Raw genomic sequence first — 27,959 nt, 5'->3', positions numbered from 1 at the left:
AAACTTACATAGGTGCATCCGTAACAGACTTTGCTTCCACAAATTCCTTGCCCATTTTCAACCTATCCCATTCTTCTTTCCTTGTTCTAATTTTCCTTGGATTCAGATTCCCTCTATTTGAAACGTCCTTTTTCTCTTTCTAGAAAAAGTCATAAGAGCATTGGATACATTTTATTTATAATGCTCTGTAGGACTTTGAAATTCAAAAAACAAAATTGAAAAAAAAACAAATGAAAGTACATTCACATCATGGCTTACCACAATGTACAAGCAGTACAAGTCACCATTATACAATACTTGTTTTGATATTATCGTTCATAAATGCTTATTATCACAAGTGAGCCCTGAAAAATAACTCACTTGAATCTGACGAATTATTTCCCATTTGTTAATACTCTTGGGACAAGATATATGGAACTGAAGTCATAACTGTACATTCTGTACAAATACCAGGTTTGTAAATAGAAACTCTAGTCCATTTACAAATTGAATGATTCATAGCGTTAAATATTCACACTCTGGATTGAGAGGTCAGTGAATATGTATTCATGATTAAATAGCCATTTAGACCACTATTTTATTTTAACCTTACAGTACAGTAGTTTCCCCATCAAGAGAAGATTGGTCTAAAAATATACTTGCTTCCTGTATCCAAGTGACTGCTACGAAAACAGTAGGAGTCAAGGCATTCCCTGCAGCTCTAGTACCGTTCTATAGTATGCCTTACCTAGTACAAAGTTTAACAATTCTATTGAAGCAACCTGATTAGCAGTGTGTTTAGGAAATGGATGGAAGATCAATTTTAATTTTTTTTTATATAAAGTCTACCATTTATTCTACATTTTTATAGGATCTCATTGCAAAGTACTCCACCACTATTTCTTTTTAGTACAATAGCTAGTTAATAAATTTACCTTCATGTTAATAATTAGCAAATGTGGGACCTGAAATTTTGGCCTCATGAGACCTGCCATTTTGGGTTCCTATTCTCCTCCAAGATGCTCAATGATGTTGTACGCCACACAAGCAGCCCTTACGCATCCTAGACAACTCCACATGATTCAAATGAGAGCAGATACTTTTCACCAATCTGATGCACTAACCTGAAATGAACCAAGAATAGCTGAAATGGGAACAGAAATTCAAAATGGCAGGTCTCCATGAGGCTGAAAATATATTGAAACAAAGAAGGAAATTTTAACCCCCCAGGCCAGGAGGTAGGGTTAAGAATTCAAAAATCTGAAACCTGACCCCCCCCCCACCCACCCAACTCCAATCTTCTGGTTTTAATGGAGGCAGATTGGGGGGCAGGTGACGAACCTGCTCTCCAGAGGCAGGTCCGTTATTTAAATGAGGCTGCGTGCCTCAAATTTAACTCAGCTCCCCAGCTGCGGCCTGCTGTCACAGGCCTTTCCGCCCAATAGTCAGCCTCTCAATGTGGCTGGCTGCTGGTCAGGAAATGGAGACAAAAGATTTAAATGAGATCCTGCCGCACCTCCGGGTTTCCCGGCCGCTACGATCCCCCCCACCTGTACCCTCCCAGCAAATATCGGGGCCAAAGACATTTTCTGAGAAATAGAAGATATCTTAAAAATGGAGATGGTGGTTGCTGTATAAAGGAAGTACTCTTTACTTTTCTTTCTCATTTAGCTTTTCCTTCTCCTTTAACTAAATTTGTCTCAGATACACTTACCAGTGATTTTTCACATCTTTCCTACAGACCTGTGGTTTCATAACCAACTTAATGCAAATAGCTTTGTTCAATCAATAGCACATTAACACTGGCAGGCAGAGTGAAGAGATTGCTCCTACATGGCCAATTAACTGCCTTATAGAGGTTCACAACATAGTCCCTGCACTCTGGATTTTATAGGAGGATGGCTACGAAGCCACTATTCTGATTGTACTTGCAAGGCCGAAACTGAAAGCAGCTTGTCTACAGCCACACTGCAAGTCACTATGCAGAATCTGCCACTGGGCAGTCGGCAGTTTTAACAGGTCACACACATAAGGCGGAAGACACATTGACATCTCCGTGGCATTGGGTTTTTATTTTTAAGAAATGATAGTTGCCTGGAGCTATTCCTGCTGGCATGCAACTTAGACCTGTCAAGTTGTTTTTTTTCATGTTAATCTAGTCTGTGCTAAATTATACCAAGCTCCTGTCAGTATTAAATGCCAGTACCAACTTGCCAGTGTAAAACAAAACAAAAGGGCATGTTACTAGGACAATCAATAACAAATGAAAGGGATCAGATACTCCATTTAATTTCATTTCTGAACCATGCGTTCACCATTATTTGAAACTGAAATATAAAGCAGTACCCTGTGTTTCCTTTTTTCTTTCATTATATCCTTGGTGTCTTGCAGCATCTTTTCTTTCCAGAGGTCAAAGAAATAGGAAGGATCTGTGTAAAACTTAAGGCTGTCTTTTCCATCCTCCCTGTGACAAAAGAAAGTCACCATTACCACAATGCTAAAAGACTACAAGAATTCTGATGGAACCAGCTAACTTTCAAGCAACTCAGAGTTTTTTATGCCTTCTTATACGTTGCCAAAAATTCCATTTCCCTAAACAACTAACTTTGTTGGTAGCAGCTTGTCCACGAGTCAAAAGGTTAAGTGCCTGAGCTCCACTCAAGGGTGGAGCACATAATCTCGGCCGACACTTCAATGAAGCACTGATGATCTGTATTGTCGGAGATACTGAACACGATTTTAACATTGAAAAGCGGAAGGGGGTGGGGTGGCATTCAAAATCGCAAACATTTCAGACCTACCCTCAACCTGCCCACTTCCAGTTTTCAACGAGGCGAGATAGGGGGCGGGCGACCAGCCCGCTCCCAGGAGGCAGGTTGGTCACTAAAACCTGTCAAGGAGGCTGGGGGGCCTCCATTTTTGCAGAATTTGCAATTTCAACCGTAGTGCTTCCCCCAAGCCCAACAAGCCTATCTGCAATGACCTCCCCACCACCCCCCCCCCCCCACCAAAAGCGATTGCAGACCCTGGATCCCCGACACCACCCACCCCGTGACCGACCCCTGATCCCTCCCCTTGTGACTGGCTCTCCTCTCTTCCTCCGCAACCCCCCCCCCCCAACTCGACCCCCATGCCCAACCCCATCCATACAATTAAAGACTTACCTGAACACATCCTCTCTCAGGCTGCTCTCCCGTCCTACTGAGGCCAGCCTGTCAATCAGGCTGATCAGTCAGACGGCAAACCGACAAAAAAAAAGCGTCCTTATGTCAAAATCGTACGGACATCCGGGAAACCTCGACTTCCAGGTTTCCTGTCCGCAATTTGACCACCGCCCCCTTTCCCAGCTCAGGGTCAAAATCATGCCCGTTGTCTTTCGGGAGGTACTTTAAATTAAAGCCCTGTCTGCCTTTTTAGGTAATGTAAAAAAAAATTCCAATGGCATAATTCAGAAATGAGCAAGGAGTTCTTCTGGTGTCCCAGCCAACAGCGATCCTCAAGTTTTACCACCAAAAGAACTGTTTAACTGGCCATTCGTGGCAACTTGTTCTGGACAAATATGGCAATCAATTTGTGCACGTCAACTGATTCATTCGATGTGAAACACTTTGGGACATCCTGAGGGCGTGATAAGATATTCTATAAAAACTAAGTTCTTTCTTTTCTTGTTTACCAACGGATTCTGGTCCATAGCAATATTATTTATAAAAATAATTATATTTGAAATTGAGAAAGGAAACAGTACACTCTTTCATTTAATGACTGTGAAGAGGAGATTGTTTAACAGATAGTTGAATAAAGTGGATATTTTCATAAAGATCATTAAGTTGGTCCATCATCAAAAATATGTCTGTCCAAAGCACACCCATTTGAAGCTTGGCCAAGAACTTAGCCTTGAAATTAAAAATTGTACAATACCCCATCTATATAAATGATTAGACCATAGGTTTCCAAACTAGGACTTATAAGGGATCCCAAAGCAAGTGCAAAGTAATCATATTTCTGTATGTTTGGGCCAGGCATATCAGAAACAGCAAGAACAATGCTTTTGGATCCTTGTATTCTAGATCTTTTTATTTTTCTGTATATCTTGTTTCTATTGCTGCATGTTAATTTTAAAAACGTTTCCTCTGATTATGGCAGTTTTCCTTTGGGTAGTTGACAGTGTATTTCAGTTAGGACAGGGGTCATGGGATTGTACTTTATATAAAAAAAATTGTTCTCTGGATGTGGGCAATGCTGGCAAAAAATTGCAAGGGACCCCCACAGAGAAGTTTATAAACCATTGGATTAGACTTCTGAAATATGCATGGCTCATCAGATGGAATGTAGATGTGTGCAAAGACAAATCCACATCAGAAGTGCATTTTGTTATTGGACAAGACACCCTACACAACAGGAGTGTATGGGACGTACCCAGTGCATTGCAATCATATACTTGCAATTAGATGGGCAAGTATTTCGATTCAACTATTCTTTACTCTTCATACAACAGGAGAAAATTATTTCTCTAATTTGATCATTGAAAAATGGCAAATTGATGTGTTTAGCACTTCTATTCTCCTCCCAATTTAAAAAGGCTGTTCACAACCATCCTCTTTGACGATCATCTCCCCTAATTCTTCTCTTGTATGTTTGCATCTCAAATGCCATGGGACTTTTTAAAATATATTATATAAAGGCAAGTGTAGTTACAATACAATGTAGAAAATAAAGGACACCAAAGAAAAAGACTTGCGTTTATATAGCGTTTCTCATGACCCCAGGATGTCCCAAAATGCTTTACAGCCAATGAAGTATTTTTGAAGTGTCATCACTGTTGTAATGTATCAAATGTGGTAGCCAATTTGCACACAGCAAGCTCCTACAAACAGCAATTTGATAATGACCAGATAATATTTTTTTTTTTAAAAAGCGATGTTGGTTGAGGGATAAATATTGGCCGGGATATCGATGATAACCCCCCTGCTCTTCTTCAAAATAGTGCCGTGGGATCTTTTACATCTAGCTGAGGGGGCAATTGGGCCTCAGTTTAACGCCTCATCCGAAAGACGGCACCTCCAACAATGCAATGTTCCCTCTGTACTGCACTGAAGTGTCAGCCTAGATTTTCTGCTCAAGTCTCTGGAGTGGGACTTGAACCAAGCAATATAAATTAGCATTTTTGCAATACTGGCAATTCTTTTTTTTTAAGAAGTCAGTAGAGTGTTTTATGGCTTCTTATAGTTAAGAAAATCTCCTTCCAAAAGCCTTCACTCAGACTGCAACAATGTGAGCAGTTGTTTGCATACAAAAGGAATGCAATATCCAGCAATACAATTACCAGAAAACACATATACATTCCTATAAATTTTAGTTAAAAAAGGTCAAAATATTGTGTCACTTTTTTTGGTTTACCCATTGTGTTTTCTAAGAAATCGAGCCACATAAAAATAATTGTACTTCCAGTATCAATCAACTGGGGGAAGATATTAGTGGTCAACAAACAAAGACTTTCATCTTAGGTCAGAAAGGACAACTGGCTGAGCAGTTTCCAAAAGGGCGAAGGCTGCAGGTGGTTTGCAAAATTGAATAAAGTTTCCAATGCAGAAGTTTCAGGCAATAGTCAGTGAATAATTTCTCCCCAATGTACAGAATTGGGGCTTGTTTTCAGTTAGCAGAATTCTGAGTAATTCAGGTTAAGTGCCATGAGCCTTTTATTCGACACTGTAATGCACACAATCTTCTTAATAATTTAAAAGGTTGAAAGTTGGTGAAATCCCGCAAGATTTCTGAGGTTTTACCAAGCCTGTGACCATATTGTGCCTTACAAGGACTGTATATTGTGCATTATAAGAACTGGGGCAAACAGAGGTAAACACAAACATTTCCCTCCCTCTCTTTCAAAAGAAGAAAGGTCTCATGCTGGAATATTAAGATTCATCTTGCACAAAATGAGTTAAAACCAAAAATTCTTGACTTTCCTTGCTTTACTTCCTCAAACACAGGCTCATCAAAATTTCTAATTTACATAAAATTATGGTTAGCATCTCATACCTGTATGGAGTTAGAATATCAAGAGGTGGTGTCTTGTCACATGTATTATACGTGTCATCAATAGGAACTGGCAGAGATGACCGGCAGAACAACTGTTGGTCCTGCTTTGTGGAGCTCTTGAAGGCTTTCCTCAGGTTAATAGCTTGCAGTGAAACTGCAAATGAATAGATTAGTTTAAATCTTCAACTGTGTTCATGCTGGTCTGTTGGTACGTACAATTCTTCCACCCTCCAATTTTCACCAGTACTAACAGTCTTCCAATACCTTGCCCAAGTAGCTATTCTGCGTGTACAAGCCTAACCAGCAAGTCTCTGGAGGCTATTCTACTATGGGAAGGCATCATGGCTGAGCCTGTTCCTTCCCTCCACCAATATCCACACATGCTTATTTTGCCCACAAAATGCATTTCAAATCCAGAGCAGAAATCCTGGTTGCTATTTCATTTCTTTAGCCAAGACCAATTGCAGTGCCGCTATCACCATCTCAGCTGATATCTCAGCACAGTCTAGGAAACCTGGACTCTCGCAGGCTGTATCAGTACACCACACAGTGACTTTACTCACTCAGCCATTAGGGGAGCTTATTTTAATATTTTCTTCCAGTGCTATTAATACATTTTCTTTTTTTCATCTATTTATGTTCAATGCACTGTGCAATTGGTTGCTTTTTACATAAAACTATTTATTTTCCAATGGTCCAGCAGAGACAGATGTACAAGGCAGATCACGTACTCTAAATTCTGGTTTTGAACATGTTCTAGACTGATGATAGCAGAAAACAAAAATGTAATAGCAACACATGAGAGTAGAAAATATAATTTACATCATTCTAAAAGATGCAAAAATGAAGGGATAGCTTACATGAAATACACAAATACTGCAGTATTTTCTGTTAAGCATTGTAATATGGATGAAGCACCATCAAAAGTAGGGGAATATCAAGACTTTTGTTTAAAAAAAAAACTTGGATTTAGATTTGAAGTATTCTATACTCGTGATTTTTCTGTCAAAAAAAGTGTAATTTTTTGCTTGCGGAATGGGAAATGCACAGGAGTAGGAATGGGAACTAAGCAATGACATTGGGATAAACTCTTCTACATTTTCATTCATTACTCAAAAAATACATTCTTTGTAAAGCAAAAGAGCATATGTTTTGTGTTAGAAGGGATAACAAATTATGCTAGTTAATCCTAATCTGCCAGCCTGTTTTTAAATAGCTGCTACGGAGGTGAAGTACTATGCTGTTGAGACTGTACAATGCTACCAATGTAATTGAAAATACTTCACAGTAAATCATACACAGGGCCTTCACCAGCTTCTTCATAATATAGCTAATCAATGTATGAGTTTGAGAAATCTCAACCCACTTTGTGCGTATGTAATTGCACAGAACCATAAAAAGACCAATGCAGTTCAGATGGCTAATCCTAAAGCTGCTGGGTGGGGGGGGGGGGGGGGGGGGGAGGGGCAGGTGTCTGCACAACACAAAGTTACTGCCTCCAACTTTGAGGTTTCTGAGATTAGGGTTATGGCACATAATTGGGGTAGAATGAGCTTTATTCTTCAGTACTGCTTCCTGTCCTGAGCTGCAAAATTTCATTCATTTTGCTTCTAATTTCCACCCCTCCCTTACCTTTACATGATCCATTGCTGATTCTTCCCTTCCCTATCTCCATCTCTGAGAATAAGCCGTTCACTTGTTACTAGAAGCTCCCATAGCTATTTCGATTATACTTCTTCCCACCTAGCAGGGAGGGGGACTCCATTCCCTTCTCCTAGTTTTTCTGCCTGTGACATCTGCTCCAATGATGCCACCCTCCACAACAGAGCTTCCAAAATGATAGTTTTCCACAGCCAGGATTTTCCGCACTTCCACCTACACTTCTCCCTCCCACAGCCTTGATAAGGGTCCCCCTTATCCTCACTTCCCCCTGCCATATCAATTTTTGCCGCCTCCAATGCGAACCCACCACCAAACATATCTTCATCCTCCCTTTCAGTATTCCAAGGGGAATGTTCCCTCTGTGACCCCCTGGTTCACTCCTATTACATGCTCTCCTTCCCCAAGTACCTTCCTGTGCAAGCACAGGAGATGCAATACCTGCCCTTTCACTTCCTCCCATACCACCGACTAGGGCCCCAAATACTACTTCTGGGTGAGGCAGCGATTTATTGGCACTTCTTCCAACCTAGTATAGTCTCTTCTCATGGTGCAGTCTCCTCCACATCAGGGAGAGCAAATGCAGACTGTGAGATCACTTTGCTGAACACTTCTGTTCGTAAGAGCAACCCCGAGCTACCGGTTGCTTGCCACTTTAAATTTCCATCCCACTTCCACCTCTCTGGAACAGCGTAGGAGGCCAAGGACAAAGCTGCTCGACGCAAACTCGAGGAACAGCAACTCATCTTTCGACTAGGCATGTTGCAGCCATCTGGCCAGCATTATCTGTTTTTATTTACTCAATTTATTTTGGGTAGTTCTTGACCAGAAAATGCGCAATGTAGACACTCGCTGCCTGAAGGTAGTGCTCCACTAACCAGCATTAATCTGCTTCACTTTAATAAGCAGAAAATTCACCAAATTATACTTTTATTTTAAAATTTGCCAGATAGAAGTAGTAAAAACCAGTCTTCCTTCATTGCATCCAATCATCGTGCACCAAAACAAGCAGCAATAGGATTACAAAAATACTGCTTACTATTTTTCAGACTAACTCACACTACAAAAATATTTTGCGAGATCACGGTCTGTTTCTTACTTTCTTAAATAACGTAATTAAGGTCAACTTGAACATGTGTTTAAAAAAAATACTAGTCAGTGAAGTGACGAAGCTCTGCTGGTCTGGGGGTGGAAAGGGGAAAGGAATTTGTAGGTGCTCCTAAATTAAGGCAAGAACAGAGCTAAATGCACAGAATGAAGAGGTTTTATATGAACTTAATATTAAAGGAAAGCAACATTTATATGATTTCTAAATGAACAAAAATTATACCACAAGGCCATTCTTACCATCTTCTACTTTGGGATCGAGTTGCGTTACTTTAACCTGCAGACGGTCAATCCTTTCTCCAAGGCTGTTCACTCTAACAGCAAAGCTGCCTGCTTCCCTAAATAGCTCACCAAAGATATCCTCTGCATATTTACCTGTCAATTTTTAAAAAACAGGTTAACAGCCAAGAATTATAAAATACTCACTTCAAAGTGTTAAGATTCAAATTCTGCAACACCAACTTTCTTGTTATTTTAATTCACTTGCATGCAAGCGCACGATAGCACCTCCTGGACTGTATCATGTCCAGTCAACCAGTAAATGAAATTTGCAAAATAGGGATTTAAAAAGGCTGTCAGACAGAGGCAGGTTTGAGTTGTAGGAACATAAATGCACAAAGTGTTCTGAATACAAATAGTGAGCTTGAGGCACAAATTGGAGTGGGCGGGGGGGGGTATGATATTAACAGCATTAATAGAGACATGGCTTAGGCGAGGGCTGAACTAGGAGTCCTGGTTACAAGATATTCATGAGGAATGAAGGAGGAAAACAAAAAGGTATGGCAGTATTCTATGGTTCCATTACAGCACCAGAACTGCAATTAAAATAAAAAACAGGTTTGAGACTAAGAGTCTCAAGTAAAATATCTATATTAGCTAGACTCATACTTACATCCATATAAATTTTCTGAACAGAAGACTCCTGTATCAATGCATTTTCTTTTTAATACAAAGATATAAAGGAGCTCAATGTTACCTGGATTCATTTACAGAAACAAAACTAGAAAGCCTATATTTAAATTTTCTTCAATTTATGAGGCAGACAGCCAAATCTCTAGGTGTCTGCACTATTCATCCTAGACACTTCCTTCAATCTAGACCTCACAAAAACAGATGTTGTAGTATTTCCTATTATACTTTTCCTTATTAGACTGCACCATTTGAAAAATATTGATAAGTAAGATGAATCAAATGCCATGACATTGGGGTCAGCAAAAGAGAGGTTATGAGTAGTTGGCAGTGAAGAGAATGAATCCCACATCAATCAGAAGCTCCTGTACAGAGATGAATAAGAGAAATCTAAGGCCCAAACACATCTCCTCATTGTTGCAGACAGTGAACATGGGTTTTTCAAAAGGCGAAATAAAACAAACTAATGAATAAAAAGACAATTGAAAACAACAGTCTCACATTTTATTGAGATTTCTATCAGACACACTAGCAGGCTGTAGCACAAGAAAAAGGGACAAAAACAGATAAAAGTCTACAAGTTGAATCTTGCTTTTTTTGTGTTACAGGAATCTGACATAAACAGTCTCAATAGCAACTTTTGAAAGTTTCACGTAGGGAAAATGGGCTTTCTTTATAAAATTTACAAATCTGAGAGACAGAACATAATACTTACTCAAGCTGCCAAGCTGCCTGATGACATTTGCAAGTGTAATATTTGTTACACATTCCAATTCACTTTGAACATTATTAGGCAGAGGCTGGCGGCACAGATACCTCGGTTCAATGTTCCTAGTCACTAAAGGCATTGTGGTCCAGGTTCAGAAGCTAGTTCAAGGAAAAACCTAAAAATGCAAATATTAAAAAAAAGTTGTGAAAATAGTGTGTGTAATACAGTTTATTACAGAACATTTTAATGGAAGGAAGTATGAAAGCTTCAGCCTTGATTTTTAGTAAGGGATTCCTTACTAGAAGATGTTCCTTCTGCTAAAATATAGGCTTCAATTTATTTATACAGCCAAAATTACTCCACGCCTGGTCTCCATTCCAACTGGATTCCCAAAAAAAGACGTTTGATAAAACCGCATTTTCTTTATTGATTCCAGAAGTTTTTTTTTCTTCTTCTTCTAGATAATTCCCATCTTACATTCTTGGTTTTATTCTGTAAAAAAGTTAATATGGCTTCTTTCAATTGATTTTTGATATGTAGATGAGCGAGACAGGGAAGGAAAAAGGAGAATTGATCAATTGTAAATTAAACATCATGCATTTGAGGAAGGAATGAAGTTCGGAAACAGCTCCCTCCATTTGCTTTTCAGATTGTACTTAAGACAAAAAGTCAACTATTTGACTCACCAAAATTACTCGCATAGTTGGTTTTGTAAAATAACCACCTAAAGAACTGTACCAATAGTACGGTCTGCAGTCCTGCACTCTGTAGCTGTTCAGCCTATCCCTTTTTGGCAAGCTGTGGAGAAAACCAACCTCTTGCTACTAGACTTAATGCAGGCTCACTTTATGCAGGATTTGATGAGGATGGTCCACTACATGCCAATGTCAACCCTCTATAACACCAGAGAGTTGTAGCTGGACTGTCAAAATGAATGAATGGAGCAGCACAAGAATTCTTAGTGCTTAAGCCAGGAAACTTGAGCACTGCTGGAACCACACCCTAATATTCTGCATCAAAAAGGCTACACAGAGTATTTATGCCAGTGAAACTCACTCCACAACAACGCTGTCACCTAGAATTCTGATCCTTGTATTCAGTATAATCTCCATTTAAACTTCTACAACCTGTTGAACCAGGGCTGTTTGAGTATGTATTAAACCTGAAACATCCTTCCATGCACCAGGATCAATGTCATGAAGGATCTGGTCCATTACAGGTGCCTCTGGTTGCAGCTAATATCTAAATCTGAAGCAGTTAACAGTCTGAAAAAATTCTAAGCGTTATAATTTGCTGGTCTTGGTCTAGAACCAAGAGTTAAAAGTTATTAGAGCACTGGAATTTACTGTTAATCCATTATATTGTGTGGTCTGAGGAAAATTCAGGCACTAGCAACTGTATAAATACAAATCTCGTCACTAATAAAAGATACTAACTTCAGTTTAGAACACTCAACACTGCTTCTTCCTGCCTTCCAAATAAAATGCATGACAAAGAAATAGTTGCTACATAAATAGCTTAGACTGTTCCCCGAGTGACATGGACGTTCAAGTGTTCTGTGGATTATACAAGAATTCCCACAGCAGATATTCGATCAAGAGAATTCTCATTTTAAGGTGAAAATATTTATTTTTTTGATCAGAGTACGAGAGATACTGAAAATTGAAAATTTATGTCTTGTATCAGAAAAGAAGAAAACAAAATGTGACAATTGCACTAACTCACAAAAAGATCTGATGGGACTTGCAATGATTACACTCGAGCTGGCATTAAAAAGGGTTAAAATGAGTGCTAGTAAATTCATTGATGCAACTGCAAATCTTGTCAACTTCATCTCTACAGCATAAACAGACCATAAAAAGTGATCAGACCACTGAACTAGTATATTTTAACAAGATGTTCAACTTACTGATATTCAAAAATATGTTGGGATAACAAATTTAAGCTGTATATTTCTCAAATCTTATGCAGTTCACTGACTAGAGACTTCCTATCGGAAACATTGAAGTTCTTCATAAACTGTGTGTGGAAACAGCTGCAGGCTGACTAGCAAAGGCATGCAAGCTTGTCACAGATAAACATGAATTTCAAAATGGCTGGTCCACATTCCAGCACTGGCCTAAACATTTACTGGCAACTGTCCATCTAGTTCTTTTTTTAAAACGCTATTGTATCACTCGCCACCAGTGCGTGCTTGTCAAAGACACTCACCACCACCCTCCCCCCACCTCCCTTCCCCCAAACCATTCCATTTTCACCCAAATAGTTCACTAACAAATATTTCTAGAATATTTCATCAACTGGAATTTACAGGTCAAGAATACATATATGCCATAATGCACGGCAAGCAAAACTGACGTCATGTCAAAAGAACACTCTTCATTTCCACACTGTTACAGCATTACATTATTTTTGCTGCTTCATGTAAAGACTAAAAAACAAATAGTCTAGGTTGAATTGAGATTGAAAATGATTCCAAATTCTAATTCATTGCATATACATTTTGTTTTAAGTTATTTTGTTTGTAGTGAAACATGCAATCTGTAAAGAAACATGTACCCAAAAAATGAACTGATGCAAGTACAGGAATGTAAACAAAAGCACTACAATTTCAGTCAACTAAAACGATACCAGCCATCTCAGCACCATCAATTGCCTGGAATATAGTACCAATATAGAATATACCTTCAATCAAAAACTGAAGAGTTATAACATTTCACAACACAATGATGATTGTTCTTGTGAAGTCTCGCTAATGAACATACAAGAAGTCTCTCCATTCGTTTCTTCTGAAGCAACTTATCTTGTGTAAATTAATTCTCTTGAAAACAGTTGCTCACCTAGGGTGAACACTGCATTCACATCTATAGAAACACTACATTTTAGTGATGCAAAGACATATTGCTTAAAGATTAAATCACAAAACAATTTTCAGGGAATTATTTTTTATTCCACATATAGGCCCAAGAGAATGCACTGACCATTCGTATTTCAACAGCTTCAACAATGACAGTATTACAGGGAAACAATAACCCAGCACCAAAACAAATGATTCATTAAATTCCTGAGATTTTTCCTAAACTTGCAATGAATAAAATCATTTTTTTTTAAAAAACAAGCATAAAATGTTTCAGGTCCAAGAAATGAAAAAGGTTTTGATGGCTGGGGAATGTGGCACATTTAGATTCCCCAAAAGATAATTACAACAACTTGCATTTATATTGCTTCACAGAAGTGTAATGAGACAAAAATGCTAAAAGATGGAGATATCAGGAAGGGTGACTAAAAGCTTGGTCAAAGAGGTGGGTTTTAAAAAGAGGTGGCTGAGAGGCACAGAGGTCTAGGGAGGAAATCCTTGCGCACAAGGCTTAGGCGGCTGATGACAAGGCCGCCAATGGTGGGGCCAAAGGAGTGGGGATGCGCAAGCAGTCAGAATTGGAGGAATGCAGAATTCAGAGATGGCTGGAGGAGGTTAGAGGTAGGGCCATGGAGAGACTTAAAGGCAAGAATGAGAATTTTAAACTTCAGGTGCTGGGGAACCAGGAGCCAATGCAAGTCAGCAAGCACAGGACCTGGTGCCAGTTAGGATACGAGCATCAGAGTTTTGCACTGAAGTTAATGGGGGGGGAGGAGGATGGGAGGCCGACCAGGAGAACAATCAAATAGTCGAATCTGGTGGTAACAAAAGCATGGTGGAGGGGTTTAGCAGATGGGCTTAGCAGATGGGCTGAGGCAAGGGCAGAAGCCCCGTTTTGTATGACTTGATTAGTTTCTAATGAATTTACACATGACATTAACTGCATCCATAAATCAAACTCAAAAATTAAGGGAAATTGAGAAGCCCTTCTGTAACAAACTCAGCTCACTTCTGAAAAAAAGCACTAGTCGTTGCAGAACTAAATAATTGTTTAGTCAACATGTGGAGATTGCACTACCACACAGCAACTTAACATTTGGCAACTAATGCGGTTAGATCAGATTATTTTTGTGACAATATGCTCCTTGCATATAAACATCTAAATGCTTTACAACACAAAGCAATGGACGCCATCAGGGGCTTCATAGAAATGACTGCTTCAGCGGCTGCCATATTTAGAATTGAGGGGTAAAAGGAGGTTTCCGAGTGTCTCTTGATTCGTGGCCTTCTGTGTGGCGACAGGAGTGCTGACATTTTAAGGCTCAACTGCCCTCAGAGTACAAGGCCATTTTTGCTTATAACAACTGGTCCAAAATGGGCCCACCAAACCCTGACAGCAGCCATTCTTCCCAATTCCACATACAAGGGAAGTGGGTACTATTAACGAAAAGCACTCAACTCTGAAAAATCTAGTGGCAGAATCAATTGAACTGCTGGTGGAGAATAAATAAATAGTGCTGCTAGCTCTTTCTGTGGGAGCAGACATGGCCAACCCATGCCTCCTGCTCAAAGCAGAGAGAGATCGATGGAGAAAGAGGGAGATTATAATATATATATTTCTAGCTATGATCTGCAGTAGATTCTTCCTCAGAATTATCACACATAATTTGATTCAGTCACAGTAGTTGCAAAACTGTGTTTTGTTTTTCTTTGGTGGCAGGATCAGGGCAATGGGGCCGGTTTACGCAAAGATACAAGACTTCATTTATTGTATGTATTCAATCCTATGCTGCAGGATATATTGTTTCCAAGGTCTCAGTTAAAGGTCTATTTTGTATCAGTGTGCAACACATTAGCAATTAGCAATGAAAACACAGGAACAGGAGTAGGTCGTTCAGCCCCTCGAGTCTGTTCCGCCATTCAATTAAATCATGGCCGACCTGTATCTCAACTCCATTTACCCGCCTTTGTTCCATATCCCTTGGTACCCTTACCCAACAAAATCTACCAATCTCAAACTTGAAAATTTCAATTAACCCAGCATCCACAGCCTATTGCAGAAGAGAGTTTCAGATATCCACTAACTTGCGTGTGAAAAGGTGCTTCCTGATTTCACTCCTAAAATGGTCTAGCTCTAATTTTAAGATATGCCCTCTTGTTCTAGATTCCCCCACCAGAAGAAATAGTTTATTTGTATCTACTGTATCGAATCCCTTTATCATTTTAAACATCTCGATTCAATTGCCCCTCCTCAACCATCTAAACTCAAAGGAATACAAACCAAGTTTATGCAACTGGTCCTTATAATTTAACCCTTTAAGCCCTGGTATCATTTTGGTGAATTGGCACTGTACCCCTTCCACGGCCAATATACCTTTCCTGAGGTTTGGTGCCCAAAACTGAACGCAGTCTGACCAAGGAACTGTACAACTGAAATGTCACTTCTCACTTTTGTATTCCAACCCCCTTGAGATAAAGAAAGACCAACATTTCATTAGCCTTTTAGATGACTTTTTGTAGCCATGTACATGGACACCTAAATCACTGCAAGCTAATAAAGCAACAGCTTATCTGGCCAGGGAAGACTGGGCATTCATACCACCCAAATGGAACTTTAACTAACATCTATGATCTGAAACAAAAGATGTAATGCAGTTTTAAAACTATAAGTGTATACTGTTGCGTGTCTATTACCAGGGGTGCTCTGAAATCCACCCCTCAATATAAATGGGGTCAATTCTACAGCACCAGGAGGCAAGATAGACAGAACCACTTTTATTTGATGTGGTTCTATATAATACAAGGGTGGCATTAGCAAGCAGTAAATTAAAGACAGTTTTACCTTCACCCATCTGAGAAGCAGATCACATCTGCTGAGCACATCTCGGACAGCTCCCCTCAACATGCAACTCAGGATCCCAATTTAAATTTTTTTTGAAAAATAATTTTTAAATATGCAATCCTAACTGCCCCCTTTTTTAAAAACTCTGTAACCAGCTGTCAGGCAGTAGGCTACAGTGGCCCTGGGATTTACCCTCAGACTATTACACCACATGGTTGGTTAGTCTTCAACCAGTACTTCCCTTAAAAGATCAAAAACTCCTGCAAAATATCTGCATTATCACAAAAAGCATTCACTCATCTCCAAGACAAAACAAAGGCATTTGAAATTAATATCACTCTAGTCAAGGAGTTAAGGGTCAAAATCCCTCGCATTGACTTACATGAGGGTCAATCTCAAGGACCTCCTACAAAGCAACTCCATTTCTCCTCTCGCTTTCCTCCTTCCATGAGTCCAGCTTCAGTAACATACTACAACTACCATGTTAATAAAGTATTAGTCCAGAGGTCTGGACTAATAATCCAGAGAATGTGAGTTTAAATCCCATCATGGCAGTTTCAGAATTTGAATTCAATTTTTAAACATCTGGACATAAAAGCTGGTATGAATAAAAGTGACAATGAAGCAGTCAGATTGTCAAAAAAAAACAAATGGTTCACTAATGCCATTTAATAAAAGGAAACCTGCCAATGTTACATGGTCTGACCTATATGCGACTCCAGTGCCACATCAACATGGTTGATTCTTCACTGCCCTCTAAAGCAGACAAACAAGCCACTAAGTTGTATCAAAATTGCTATCAGCAGTTCACTACCACCTTCTCAGGGCAACCAGTGATGGGCAATAAATGCCGGCCTTGCCAGCAGCACCCATATCCCGAGAATGGGAAAAAAAGCCACAAACTAAGGCCCAGGGACGTACGAAGCAGCAGGCCTGCTCCGGATTACAGCTAGGAAGCAGTGAGCTACAAGTGGCTCCTGGATTGAGTACCGATGATGTGATCTACACATCAAAATTGATGCCATTAAGTGGTTTTACAATTAATGAAATCAAATTGTGCACTAAAATATCATACAACAAACCATAGGGGAAAAAATTATTTTGATGTGCTGCATTTGTTTGCACAATGCATGAGTTTCTGTGAAATCAAGGAGGCCTTTTGAAATTCATCAAGATCTTCTAACAATCAATTTGAAACACCATAAATAGCATTGCAAGCTGAATAGTTGGAACTGCAAAGAATTAGATTGGCGTGATATTTGTTCTCCAACTAAAAAGTGTCAAAAAAGTCACATAGTGGTTGCATGACACAATGTGGCTACTTTCTACAGCACTTCCGCAAAATTTAAGTTTCCTCAGCATCAGCCAGTTCACAGTCTGTCTGCTATGCAGCTTTTCAGAGGCTTTTTCCTCTTCTCCAAATCACAAAAGCAAAACTTATGAAACTATAAGCACTGAAATGAATTTGAAATGCTACGAGTAAATTGGTGAAATTCAGTTCCCATTTTAGGGCATCTAAGTTTCTGAATAAATGCCTAAAATGCTCATGTTTCAACAATTGGTTCACAGATTATAGTTTGATGTGAACTTTTGGTTATAAAAGCAAAGTCTTTTCATCTTCCCCTCTCAACCTACACGTAGATGACAACTGATGAGGAATAGACTTCTTTCCCCCTCCCCCATGTGCCTGTCTGAGCTCAAACCACCAGCAGGTTCACTTCCTGTTGGACGAGTACATTCAGTTTTATTACTTGCCCCACCCTTCTGCAATGCTTATGCTGCAGCACATTTGTGTTACTGTTTAGCAACTAAACAACACCACTTTCTTGTAACCACCTAGTAGCAAATATTGTTTTTGCTTGGGCATGTGAATAATAAGTAGCCAAAAAAAGTTTTGTTGGGAGAGGAGGAGAGGAGGGAACAATCAAACCAGCACAGTGGTCACAATGTCTCATGAATTCATAGTAGAGATCTTCAGATCATGGCTGGAAAGTATAACGTACTGAGACTATCCCGATTAAATGAGCAATCCACACTTTATGCAGACCAAAGAATTGAAAACTAATTTACACTTATCCCAGGTTTTGGGACAGCGATGCCAAATCTGTCACTCTCTTACATTGATGTGTACATGTACAGAATGCCTCTCTGTTTGCCAAACAGGCCTCCTCCAATGGGACTTGGAAAGCAGAGGCAGATAACACATTCCGTTTAAGTTAAAAAGTCAGCATGTCGCTGGAAACAGACGCAAGCTCTGTACATGCACCAAGCTGTCCCTGTGTCATACCTACTTGATGTTTTTTTTTCTTGTGAGTACTGACACTAATCAGGAAACCCAAGAAAAACAAATGACTCCACAAGAGCTGCATATGTTTGCAAGAGCTCCTTTAGTCTGGCTTTGTGATGAAGTGATGCCAGGTCGAGGTTTTCTTATAACAGATTCCTCCTTATTGCTTTTTACCTGAAGAGGAGTTTTCCCCCTTAGCCGTCATGACTATGGCTATGCCTATAACTACAAGTTATGAATGTGCGACTTTCAAACAAGTGTGCATTCCCAAGCTGGTGCATACACAATGTCTGCTCCTGCTACTGCTGTGAAATCCACTTTACAGTAGAAATGGGACAGATTCTACAGCACTGGGGCTTATGGCTTTCACAGAACTGTTCTTACTTCAATCAGTTTGGTCATCCATATTCCAACTAAACATTCTACAAGTGTAGGAATTAAGGACACTTGTAATGAGTACAGTCACACAGGCTGCACAGCTTAACATTTATAAAACTGCTGTTAACTCTATCTGCTCAATATTATGGTACATATGTTTGAGCAAAACTAAAGTACAAACAGTCCAATAAAGAAAATAAAAATAAATCTGCAAATGCTGGAAATCAAATAAAAACTGAAAATGCTGGAAATACACAGGTCAGTCAGCATCTGTAAAAAAAGAGAAAAGGCAGATGTGTATCCTTCATTTTCTGTTTTTATTCCAAGAAAATACTAGTCAACACTCATTCTAGAAAATCTGATCTGAAAACATAATTTTCAGAAGTCTTTTCAACAGAAATGTACTCGTTTAATGGCATGTTACGCATTTTGAATAAAACACAGTGCACTATGATGAAAATTACCCCAGGTTTCGCTTACTCACCCTTAACTGACTAATAGGGGTCAGCCTTGGCTCAGTAGTACTCTTGCCCACGAGTCATAAGGTTGTCTGTTCAAGCCTCACTCGAGACTGGAGCACATAATCTACGCTGACGCTTCAGGGCTGTACTGAGTGAGTGCTTAACTGTCGGAGATGTTGTCATTTTGAACTACTCAAAGCAGGGTAGTTCTCCTGTTGTCCTGGCCGACCAACACCACCATAAACAGATCATCAGGTCATTAATCTCACTGCTACTCTGTCGGACCTTGCTGTGAGAAAATCGTTTGCCACATTTCCCTACGTTACAACTGTGACTACACTTCAAAAGCGTTTTGGGGTGTCCTGAGGTTGTGAAAGGCACTATATAAATGCAAGTTCTTCAGTAAGGTGGGCTATTATAGTCACAAAACCACTCACTTCCTCTTTTTGTGCACTGCATTTGATGCATGTGTATTTACATCCTTCCCCTAAACTTGAGGAGTAAACTATACCAGATCCTTGAATCTAATTCAAATGGACAGGAATGTTAACTGCATAATACTGGCTAAAGAGAGAAAAATAAATAAGCATTCCTATCTGGGTTTATCAAAAAGACTTCATTAGAGATGCTGGAAACGAATGCTAGAAAACAGAGTGGACAGAGAGGGTTTTCGAACATTACCTCTTAACAAATGTCATATAAATTTAACCTCAATTCATTACATATCCCTTTCCCTTGACAAAAAATATTTTCAGTCAGAAGGAAAGCTTGCTGACTCAGACAGATATTCCTCAGCTAAACAAAACTCTTAAGACTACCTCAGTCTTCTCCCCTGCCTATTTAAACATTACACCTATTGTAAAAAAAACGCACATTGTGCTTACTTTCCATAATTCTTCAGCCAATTCACCTAAAAAAATCCTTTCTTTGCATTGCCAGATGGTGGTGGTGAGTGACTTCATATTTAAGGCAAAAACAGAAATATGAAATGAGTACCATTCTACTCTTAAAACAGAAAATTACATATGCCTAATTGACTGCTGCTCTACGTCATCAGGTAGAGACTGTCTCTCAGATTTATAAGAGCAGCCAAATCAGTCATGGAAAAAAGTCAGTGCTTGAAAACTCTGCCAGATGCAAGGCTGAGTGGTTTAAAGTTTCATGCCTGCTGACAAGCAATGTCAGGGTAGCTCGAGGCTTTCACAAGTGCACATATGTTTAGAGAGGTGGTGAGTTGCATATTTGTTATTTTATACATTGGAGAGTATAGGGAAATATATAAATATATCTCACTGCGTTAAGATACAAGAATGAACCGGACACAGCTTAAGTTAGTAAAACCACTTATTGGTTCAAACACTGTGTCCTGGATTGGTAAGAGTGTTTTTCCAAAATGCCATTGCCATTCACAAAAAAAAGAGAATTCACATGGCAGCATGTGATACATTCCAGTAGCCAGTGTACAGAGGAAAGGTTCTTTGTTACAATCCCTGGATTATGTTGTCATTAACTAGTCAACAGAAAAAAATAGACTCCAGATTATAGGGCCAACCAGAACAGCGTGAATTGATTTTTCATGCTACAGTTACATTCAATAGTGATGTGCTCCATGTGCAAGATTTTTGATCACATATACTGTAAATATGTCTACGATGCTGTTAAAATACTACAGTTCATCACAAAACCACATTCCATCAAATTCTACGTGACTTTATAGCAAAACACCACAAAAAAAAACAAACAAGGATATGCATATATTAGGTAACCTCCAGGTCCAGACAATAAAATTTCATCATGACTCCAGCTGAAATGCCCGATAGGAATCCTGTGTTGTAATTTGCTAAGATGTACCCATTACATTTTGCGTACAGACAGCAAATTCAGTTTCACACAATTCATTCGACAAATACATGTGAATCACAAAACTGTAATAGTTTAATATTTAATATTGCTGCAACACAAGAAATTATGCAATGGACTGAATTTTGTTTACAGTAATTATACTGCACGAATGAAGATTTAAATTTAACTTATCTTTTCTAGCATAATTGATATTTTCTTTAGTCTCTTTTTAATCAACTTGCCTATATCAAGTAACACCTTTAAAATGTTTGCCAGCTAACTGCACGAAAGTGATATTAATCTCAAGTCAAATCACAGGAGATGTATATCACGACAACAAGAAAATCCATTCAAATGACATACCAACCCAAGTTCACAGCAGTAATTGGGGGAAAAAAGCTAAAGAATAAAGAGGGATTGATGGTATGCCGCTGACAGCATACTTTCAGATTACAATGCTTTATACTGGAGTCAAATGTGGTGCATTATCAAAAAGAAAAATTTCCAACTCCCTTGCAAGTTATCAATTCTAACTAATTGGAACTAACAGAAAACAAAGTCGGGATAAAAGGATCATTTTCAAAATGGCAATCTAACTAGTGGGGTGCTGCAGGGATCAGTGCTGGGGCCTCAACTATTTACAATATATATCAATGACTTGGATGAAGGAACAGAGTGTCGTGTGACCAAATTGGCTGACGATACAAAGATAGGTGGAAAAGCAAGTTGCGATGAGGACACAAAGTGTCTGCAAAGGGATATTGACAGGTTAAGCCAATGGGCAAAAATTTGGCAGCTGGAATATAATGTGGGAAAATGTGAAGTCATCCACTTTGGGAGGAAAAATAAAAAAGCAAAATATTATTTGAATGGAGAAATATTTCAAAATGCTGCAGTAGAGGGATCTGGGTGGCCTCATACATGAAACACAAAAAGTCAACATACAGGTGCAGCAAGCAATCCGGATGGCAAACGGAATATTGGCCTTTATTTCTAGGGGGATGGAGTATAAAAGCAGGGAAGTCATGCTAAACTGTACAGGGTGCTGGTGAGACCACACCTGGAGTACTGCGTACAGTTCTGGTGCCCTTATTTAAGGAAGGACATATTTGCATTGGAGGCAGTTCAGAGAAGGTTCACTAGGTTGATTCCGGGTATGGAAGGGTTGCCTTATGAGGAAAGATTGAACAGGTTGGGTCTATACTCATTGGAGTTTAGAAGAATGAGAGGAGATCTTATTGAAACATACAGGATTCTGAAGGGGTCACCTGTTTAAGATGGAAATGAGGAGGAATTTCTTCTCCCACAGGGTCGTGAATCTTTGGAATTCTTTACCCCAAAAAGCTGTGGAGGCTGAGTCATTGAATACATTCAAGGCTGAGTTAGATAAATTTTTGATCAGCAAAGGAGTCAAAGGTTATGGGGAAAGGGCGGGAAAGTGGAGTTGAGGTAAAAATCAGATCAGCCATGATCTCATTAAATGGCGGAGCAGGCTCGAGGGACTCTTACGGTCTTATGGTCACCCAAATACATGAAAAACAACAATTTCTTATTCAAATTATGTAGATTTAGCGCGAGAGATAATTTTCAACAGATAAGACTAATGAGTGATAAACCGGGCTGGTACCAGAGAATCTAGGTAAGTTATACTTTTTTGTACAGCAGAAGCTAATGGAGTGAGGATAACTGAAGAGTCTGCATTACACTACCAAGAGATAAGACACAGCTTTCCCACAGAGCAATGGGTACTGAACAACCCTACTCAGCAATTGTAGGTTACTTCTACCCAGAAGGAACAGAACAGAAGGAAACCATATCTAGCCGTGTATTCACCAGAAACAAGTTCAAACTCTAATTCACTGATGAAAATGCAAAACAGATGATGATGGTTCACTGTAGTTGCTTCCACTTCATAGCCGAACATAACTTAAAACTAACAAAATTTCAAGTCAGTAACGATCAGTCCAAGTGATGAATCGCAAGCCATGGATCTCCACAGTGCATTTGTTTTGCAACTAATGTTGGAAAATAATGAGATGAAACAGTAATAAAAGTAGTGATAATTGGTGTCAAATTATATTCCTTTCAGATTGGTTCCAGTCCAGGCACAGTTCAAGCTCAAATGAAGAGAGGAAACCTTCAGCCCAGCAGGCAGGGATGGACTTGAACCCAGGTCCCACAGGTGAAAGGCTACCAATCTAACCCACTGTATCACCCAGTTCCTTTTACAGACATTTCTAACAGATAACTGGACATGCACATTTGGAGTAAAAAATAATTAAAAGCAGCATTCCTGAAAGGTAAAAGGATTGGGGAGTGAGTGGAGTCTCAAACAGTAAACACAACGGTAAATACAGCATCAATAAGACACCCTTGATGTATAGTTAGTTACATAGTTTACCTCAGAGTCCTAAAGCTCAGAGTTGAAGTTGTTTTAAGATTTCCATATGCAAAAAAACATTAGTTACAGGCATCTCAGTTTTCCACTGCACTCAAATAGCAAATCCTAGTATGCTCCATGAATGCTTGTTAGACTCAAAAGGAGCATTCGGGAACCAAGATTCAAGGGAAGAAGCCTTGTCGTGACTGACACGAGCAGCAACCAGTTAGAAAGGACCAAGACATTTTCAGAAAAAGGTCAACACAGCCTATCAAATTATTCCATTTCCAGCCAAATACACTAAATTCAGCCATAGGCTCGCAACACAGGAATAGGGCACAGAGAAAATATTTCCACGGATTTGTAACAGTACAGGCAATCCTGTGACTTCATGTGATTCTGAAATATTTAGCTGGGGAAATTCAGGATGGCTCTCCAACCAACTACAATTTTTTTTTCAGCAATTTGACTGGTTCAGCTTCTACTTTGTTTCACTGATGGACTGCTCTTGCTCTTCATCCTTCATTCGTTGCTTTCAAACCTGGTTAGTACTTATTCACTGGTAGTTTCTAGCCGCTTTGCTCACTTTGACTCGCACATTTCCTACCTGCTGAATTCCAATTTGCTGCTTTTCTGAATACAAAATTTGAACCAGAGAGAAAGTTTAGTACCTGAAGTGCAATGTAAAGGATAAGAAATACATATTTTTAAGAGCAGATTCCTCAATGTTTTACTACAAGGGTGTTATGCCATGTGACACAGTGCATTAGGTTCACTGATTTACGGTGACCAAATAAGTCGAGTTTTTTTTAATCGCATGCTGGTCTGTCATTTTTTAAAATCCATGTTCAGGGTATCAAATTTCATGATTTTGGCCAGTTATCTGTGAAGGCTATAAATCAATGGTCTTGATGGTAATGTAATATCTCCCCTTTACCTATGCACTAAATTTTTATCTCTTACTTTTTTAAAGCCTGGGATACACAAAATGATAGGCAACTTATACCAGGTTCGTGGTAGGTACCTCGATCCTGAATTTCTTCAGGGCATAGTGCATAAAAGGACAGGTAGTGACAGGAAAAAGGATGAGACTCAAACACTGCGTCCACACCCCAAAGATGATGCAGAGATTTCTCGGTGGGGGCAGGTAGATGTTCCATCCACCCTACTAAAGGCCTAAAGTAAGGAGGATGTTATCACTCACCAGATTTGTCATCTCCTTTTCTCCAAGCAACGTGGACATGATGGACAGGAAACAATTACTTGTACCATTACAAACAAGCATTTGGCTTCTACCTGGCCTGAACACAGCTGATAGCTGGAAGTCCGCAGTGTAGCATGTCCATCTAATATTTTTATTTTAGAAAAATATTGCTCCCCCCACATTCTGAAAACTGTGCGTATACTGGAAGTTACTTCATCCCCACGTTCCTGCTGAGGGTGGGTTAAATGGGCTGGGAATGGATGGAGTAATGATACTTGGCTTTTCCCTCCTTCCCCTAACCTATTACCACCAATGTAAGGTCTTGCACAACACCAGGTTATAGTCCAACAGCTCCATTCCAAATCACAAGCTTTCGGAGCTTTCCTCCTTCGTCAGGTGAGTGAGCTTGTGATTTGGAATGGAGCTGTTGGACTATAACCTGGTGTTGTGCAAGTCCTTACATTTGTCCACCCCAGTCCATCACCGGCATCTCCACATCATATTACCACCAAATCTGAGGACCATGTTCCCAGTGCTATCAAAACTCAGGATCCTCCACCAATGCTGTTAAACACGGGTGTGGAGCAGCTTAACTCAGGAATAGTTCTACCGCCACAATGGTTGGTCACGTAAGTTTTTCCTTCAGCTGAAACATTTTGGCGAAATTTCTCACGTGATTAACAGCAGAACTTTAGGTTCTCAGAAGGCAAGTCAGAAATAGTTTCCATTTCATTAAATGCTCCTTTTGAGATTTTACAGCAATATAAAAGACTATTTTGAACCATAGAACTGTGATAAAATTCCAAGAAATCATAGGGAAGCTCTATCGCTAATGAGGACCACGATGCAAAGATTCAATGCCAACTCGTGCACAATTTTTATTAAAATGTCAGCCCTAAATTTGATACCAGTGTACTATCCCCACATTGCCATGTGATGTCCCAGGCAATGATAGTATGACTTAACAAGCAACCCAACAAGGCAGGAATTGGAGAACTGCAACTGCCCACATCCTACTTACTGACTCACGTCTCCTAAATAATCCAATGGTACAGAACCACAATAATAGGCCCACTGTTTCAGAAATCACCATACCTGACCAAGAAACAGCATAGGGTGAAGGGTGTACAACTGAACTGTTAATCTATTTTTTTCTCTTTTCACATGTGACCTGCTGTATATTTCCAGGATTCCAATTATATTTCAGATTTCAACCATTTGCAGGTTTTTTTAATTCCAAAGTTGTAGGTCGGATCAGTTAAACTGAACTATTTGCATTTTTTTTTAAAAAGCTGTTTTTTTAAAAAAAAAAAGAAATACTGCTCATCAAAGCTCTCGTCACATTCAAACGTCTTCCCTCAACTTATGTCACCCACAAAAGCAGTGACTTGTGGGAAGACAAGAATAGTTAAGTACACACCCAGGTATGACTCACTGATTGCTTGTGGAGATGTTCAATAGACGATTTTTGATGTTCGCATTTCCAACCATGCAGCACTACATCAAACTCCAATTTGATTAACAAATGCCATACTTTAAAAAAAAGTATAATGGAGAAGTGAGATATTCATATGTAAAAGCAGTGGCTATACGCAGTTTTTAAACACTACACTAAAAGCCAGGGCAAAATAATACATTTGCTGAAGAAAATATATTTTTATATATGTACTGTATAATGTATAATAGTCAACTACTCAGTTCAAAGTTGTTCAGTTTAAATTATGATAATTCAATTTTAAGAAGGAACAAGGTATGAAAATCTACGTGCCTCCCTCAAAATGAGGGCAGTCGAAATGGCTCAATTCATCACAATCCGGAACAAGTATTTCCCCTTCCTCAAAATGAAGCTCAATCTGAAAGTTTAAATGGCCACAATGGTTGGTCACGTAAGTTTTTCCTTCAGCTGAAACATTTTGGCGAAATTTCTTCAACCAATACAATCCGTCTCCTAATATAAACAGTTTATATAAATACAGTAAAGAAACTTACAGCAAGATTTGCTGCAAAAACTTCCACCAGCGCAACAAACAACCCCACCTTTCAAGATAACAGTTAGAAGATCAACGATCCCCACTTATGTTCAACTATATATATATATATATATATATATATACACACACACACACATGCATACATACATACATACATACACACATATATAGTTGAACATAACATACATATATAAAAAAAACATACACACACCTATCTAGTTAATATTTGACAGGAGACAACTTATTATAAAAGGAACTCAATGTATGATAAAGTTACAGCAACATGTAGGAAAACTGACTGAAAACAGATCAAAAATGCCTGGAAGATTTTCACAACTGAGTAAAAACGATCACAGGCGCCTGAATTGTAAAACTCCAATAAAAGTTTTGGCCCATGGAGGGTATCATAATTTAGCAGGAAGTTTGAACACAAGCCCTTCCCTGCAGACACTCACAATTTAGCAGAGGCACGGTTCTATCCCGCCCTTTCGTCACAAGAAAAACTTCCAGTTCATACCTGAAACGGGAAAAACTTCCTTCGAACCGATTCTCAATGTGATCCGCTTAGAAATTCGCATCTTAAACAGAAGCCTCGACCATTCTACCCCCTTTTCCCCAAATACCCGAGCGGGGATGACTACAGTCGCCAAACAGCGCCATCCGCCATAACTCAGACCAGCATAGCAACGCCTAATCCCGCCCCCTCATTATACTAATTGCCCCGGGACTTCCGCCAAGCGCCGGCTTCTATAATTTGATTGGTTGTTAATGACGTCGGTCTAAATGGCGCCATTTCCGTCCAAATGGGGTGACGTAATGACTCGCCAGACTCCGGCGGGAGCGAAGGCGCTGGGATAAACCATTACGGATCGGGGGGGGGGGGAAGGATATTAAACCTCGCTGTGCTCTAAATAAGAAACTGTTCAAGTTTTAAAATCTTTAATTTGTTAACATAATGATGGGATGATATCTGACGTTATATTTAGTGTAAGAAAGAAACCTGGCTTTTCGTTGAATTATGAGTCGCAATTTTCGGACGCTCATTTGGGAATAGAGGCGCCGCCGTCGTCGTGTTGCAGATTCCAGGGCGCGTTTGGGCAGGAACTGAGATCCCAGGGATTAGGGATTCCAGCGGCTAGAGACATTTTAATGTATTTAGCAATCTGGTTTACTTTGCAATATGAACTATTTTGAAATGATTGCCTCAGGGGACAATTGATTTTTTTTTGTCAAATTAGTTTGCGTGACTCTATCGGGGATAAGGGCTGGTGGGGGGGGAGTGGAACTAGCTGGACTGCTTTTGCAGAGAGCTGGCACG

General features: G+C 39.4%; 1 protein-coding gene across 1 annotated transcript in view; it reads right to left on the bottom strand.

The window, feature by feature from the left end:
• wasf2 (WASP family member 2) overlaps window positions 1–27,333 on the bottom strand; it is a 43,275-nt gene extending 15,942 nt beyond the window's left edge. Inside the window, exons 1-6 of the mRNA XM_068006689.1 lie at window positions 27,159–27,333; window positions 10,406–10,574; window positions 9,022–9,156; window positions 6,016–6,169; window positions 2,326–2,443; window positions 9–139 (exon numbers count right to left, since the gene is read on the bottom strand). Coding sequence (XP_067862790.1) covers window positions 9–139; window positions 2,326–2,443; window positions 6,016–6,169; window positions 9,022–9,156; window positions 10,406–10,538 — 671 coding nt within the window. The 5' untranslated portion in view covers window positions 10,539–10,574; window positions 27,159–27,333. The remainder of the gene's footprint in view (window positions 1–8; window positions 140–2,325; window positions 2,444–6,015; window positions 6,170–9,021; window positions 9,157–10,405; window positions 10,575–27,158) is intronic.
• Between the last annotated feature and the right edge of the window lie 626 nt (window positions 27,334–27,959).

This window comes from Heptranchias perlo, chromosome 26 (genome assembly GCF_035084215.1).
Source record: "Heptranchias perlo isolate sHepPer1 chromosome 26, sHepPer1.hap1, whole genome shotgun sequence".
Taxonomy (NCBI): domain Eukaryota; kingdom Metazoa; phylum Chordata; class Chondrichthyes; order Hexanchiformes; family Hexanchidae; genus Heptranchias; species Heptranchias perlo.
Note: the sequence above shows the minus strand (reverse complement) of the source record. Positions and strands in the feature narration are given on the sequence as shown.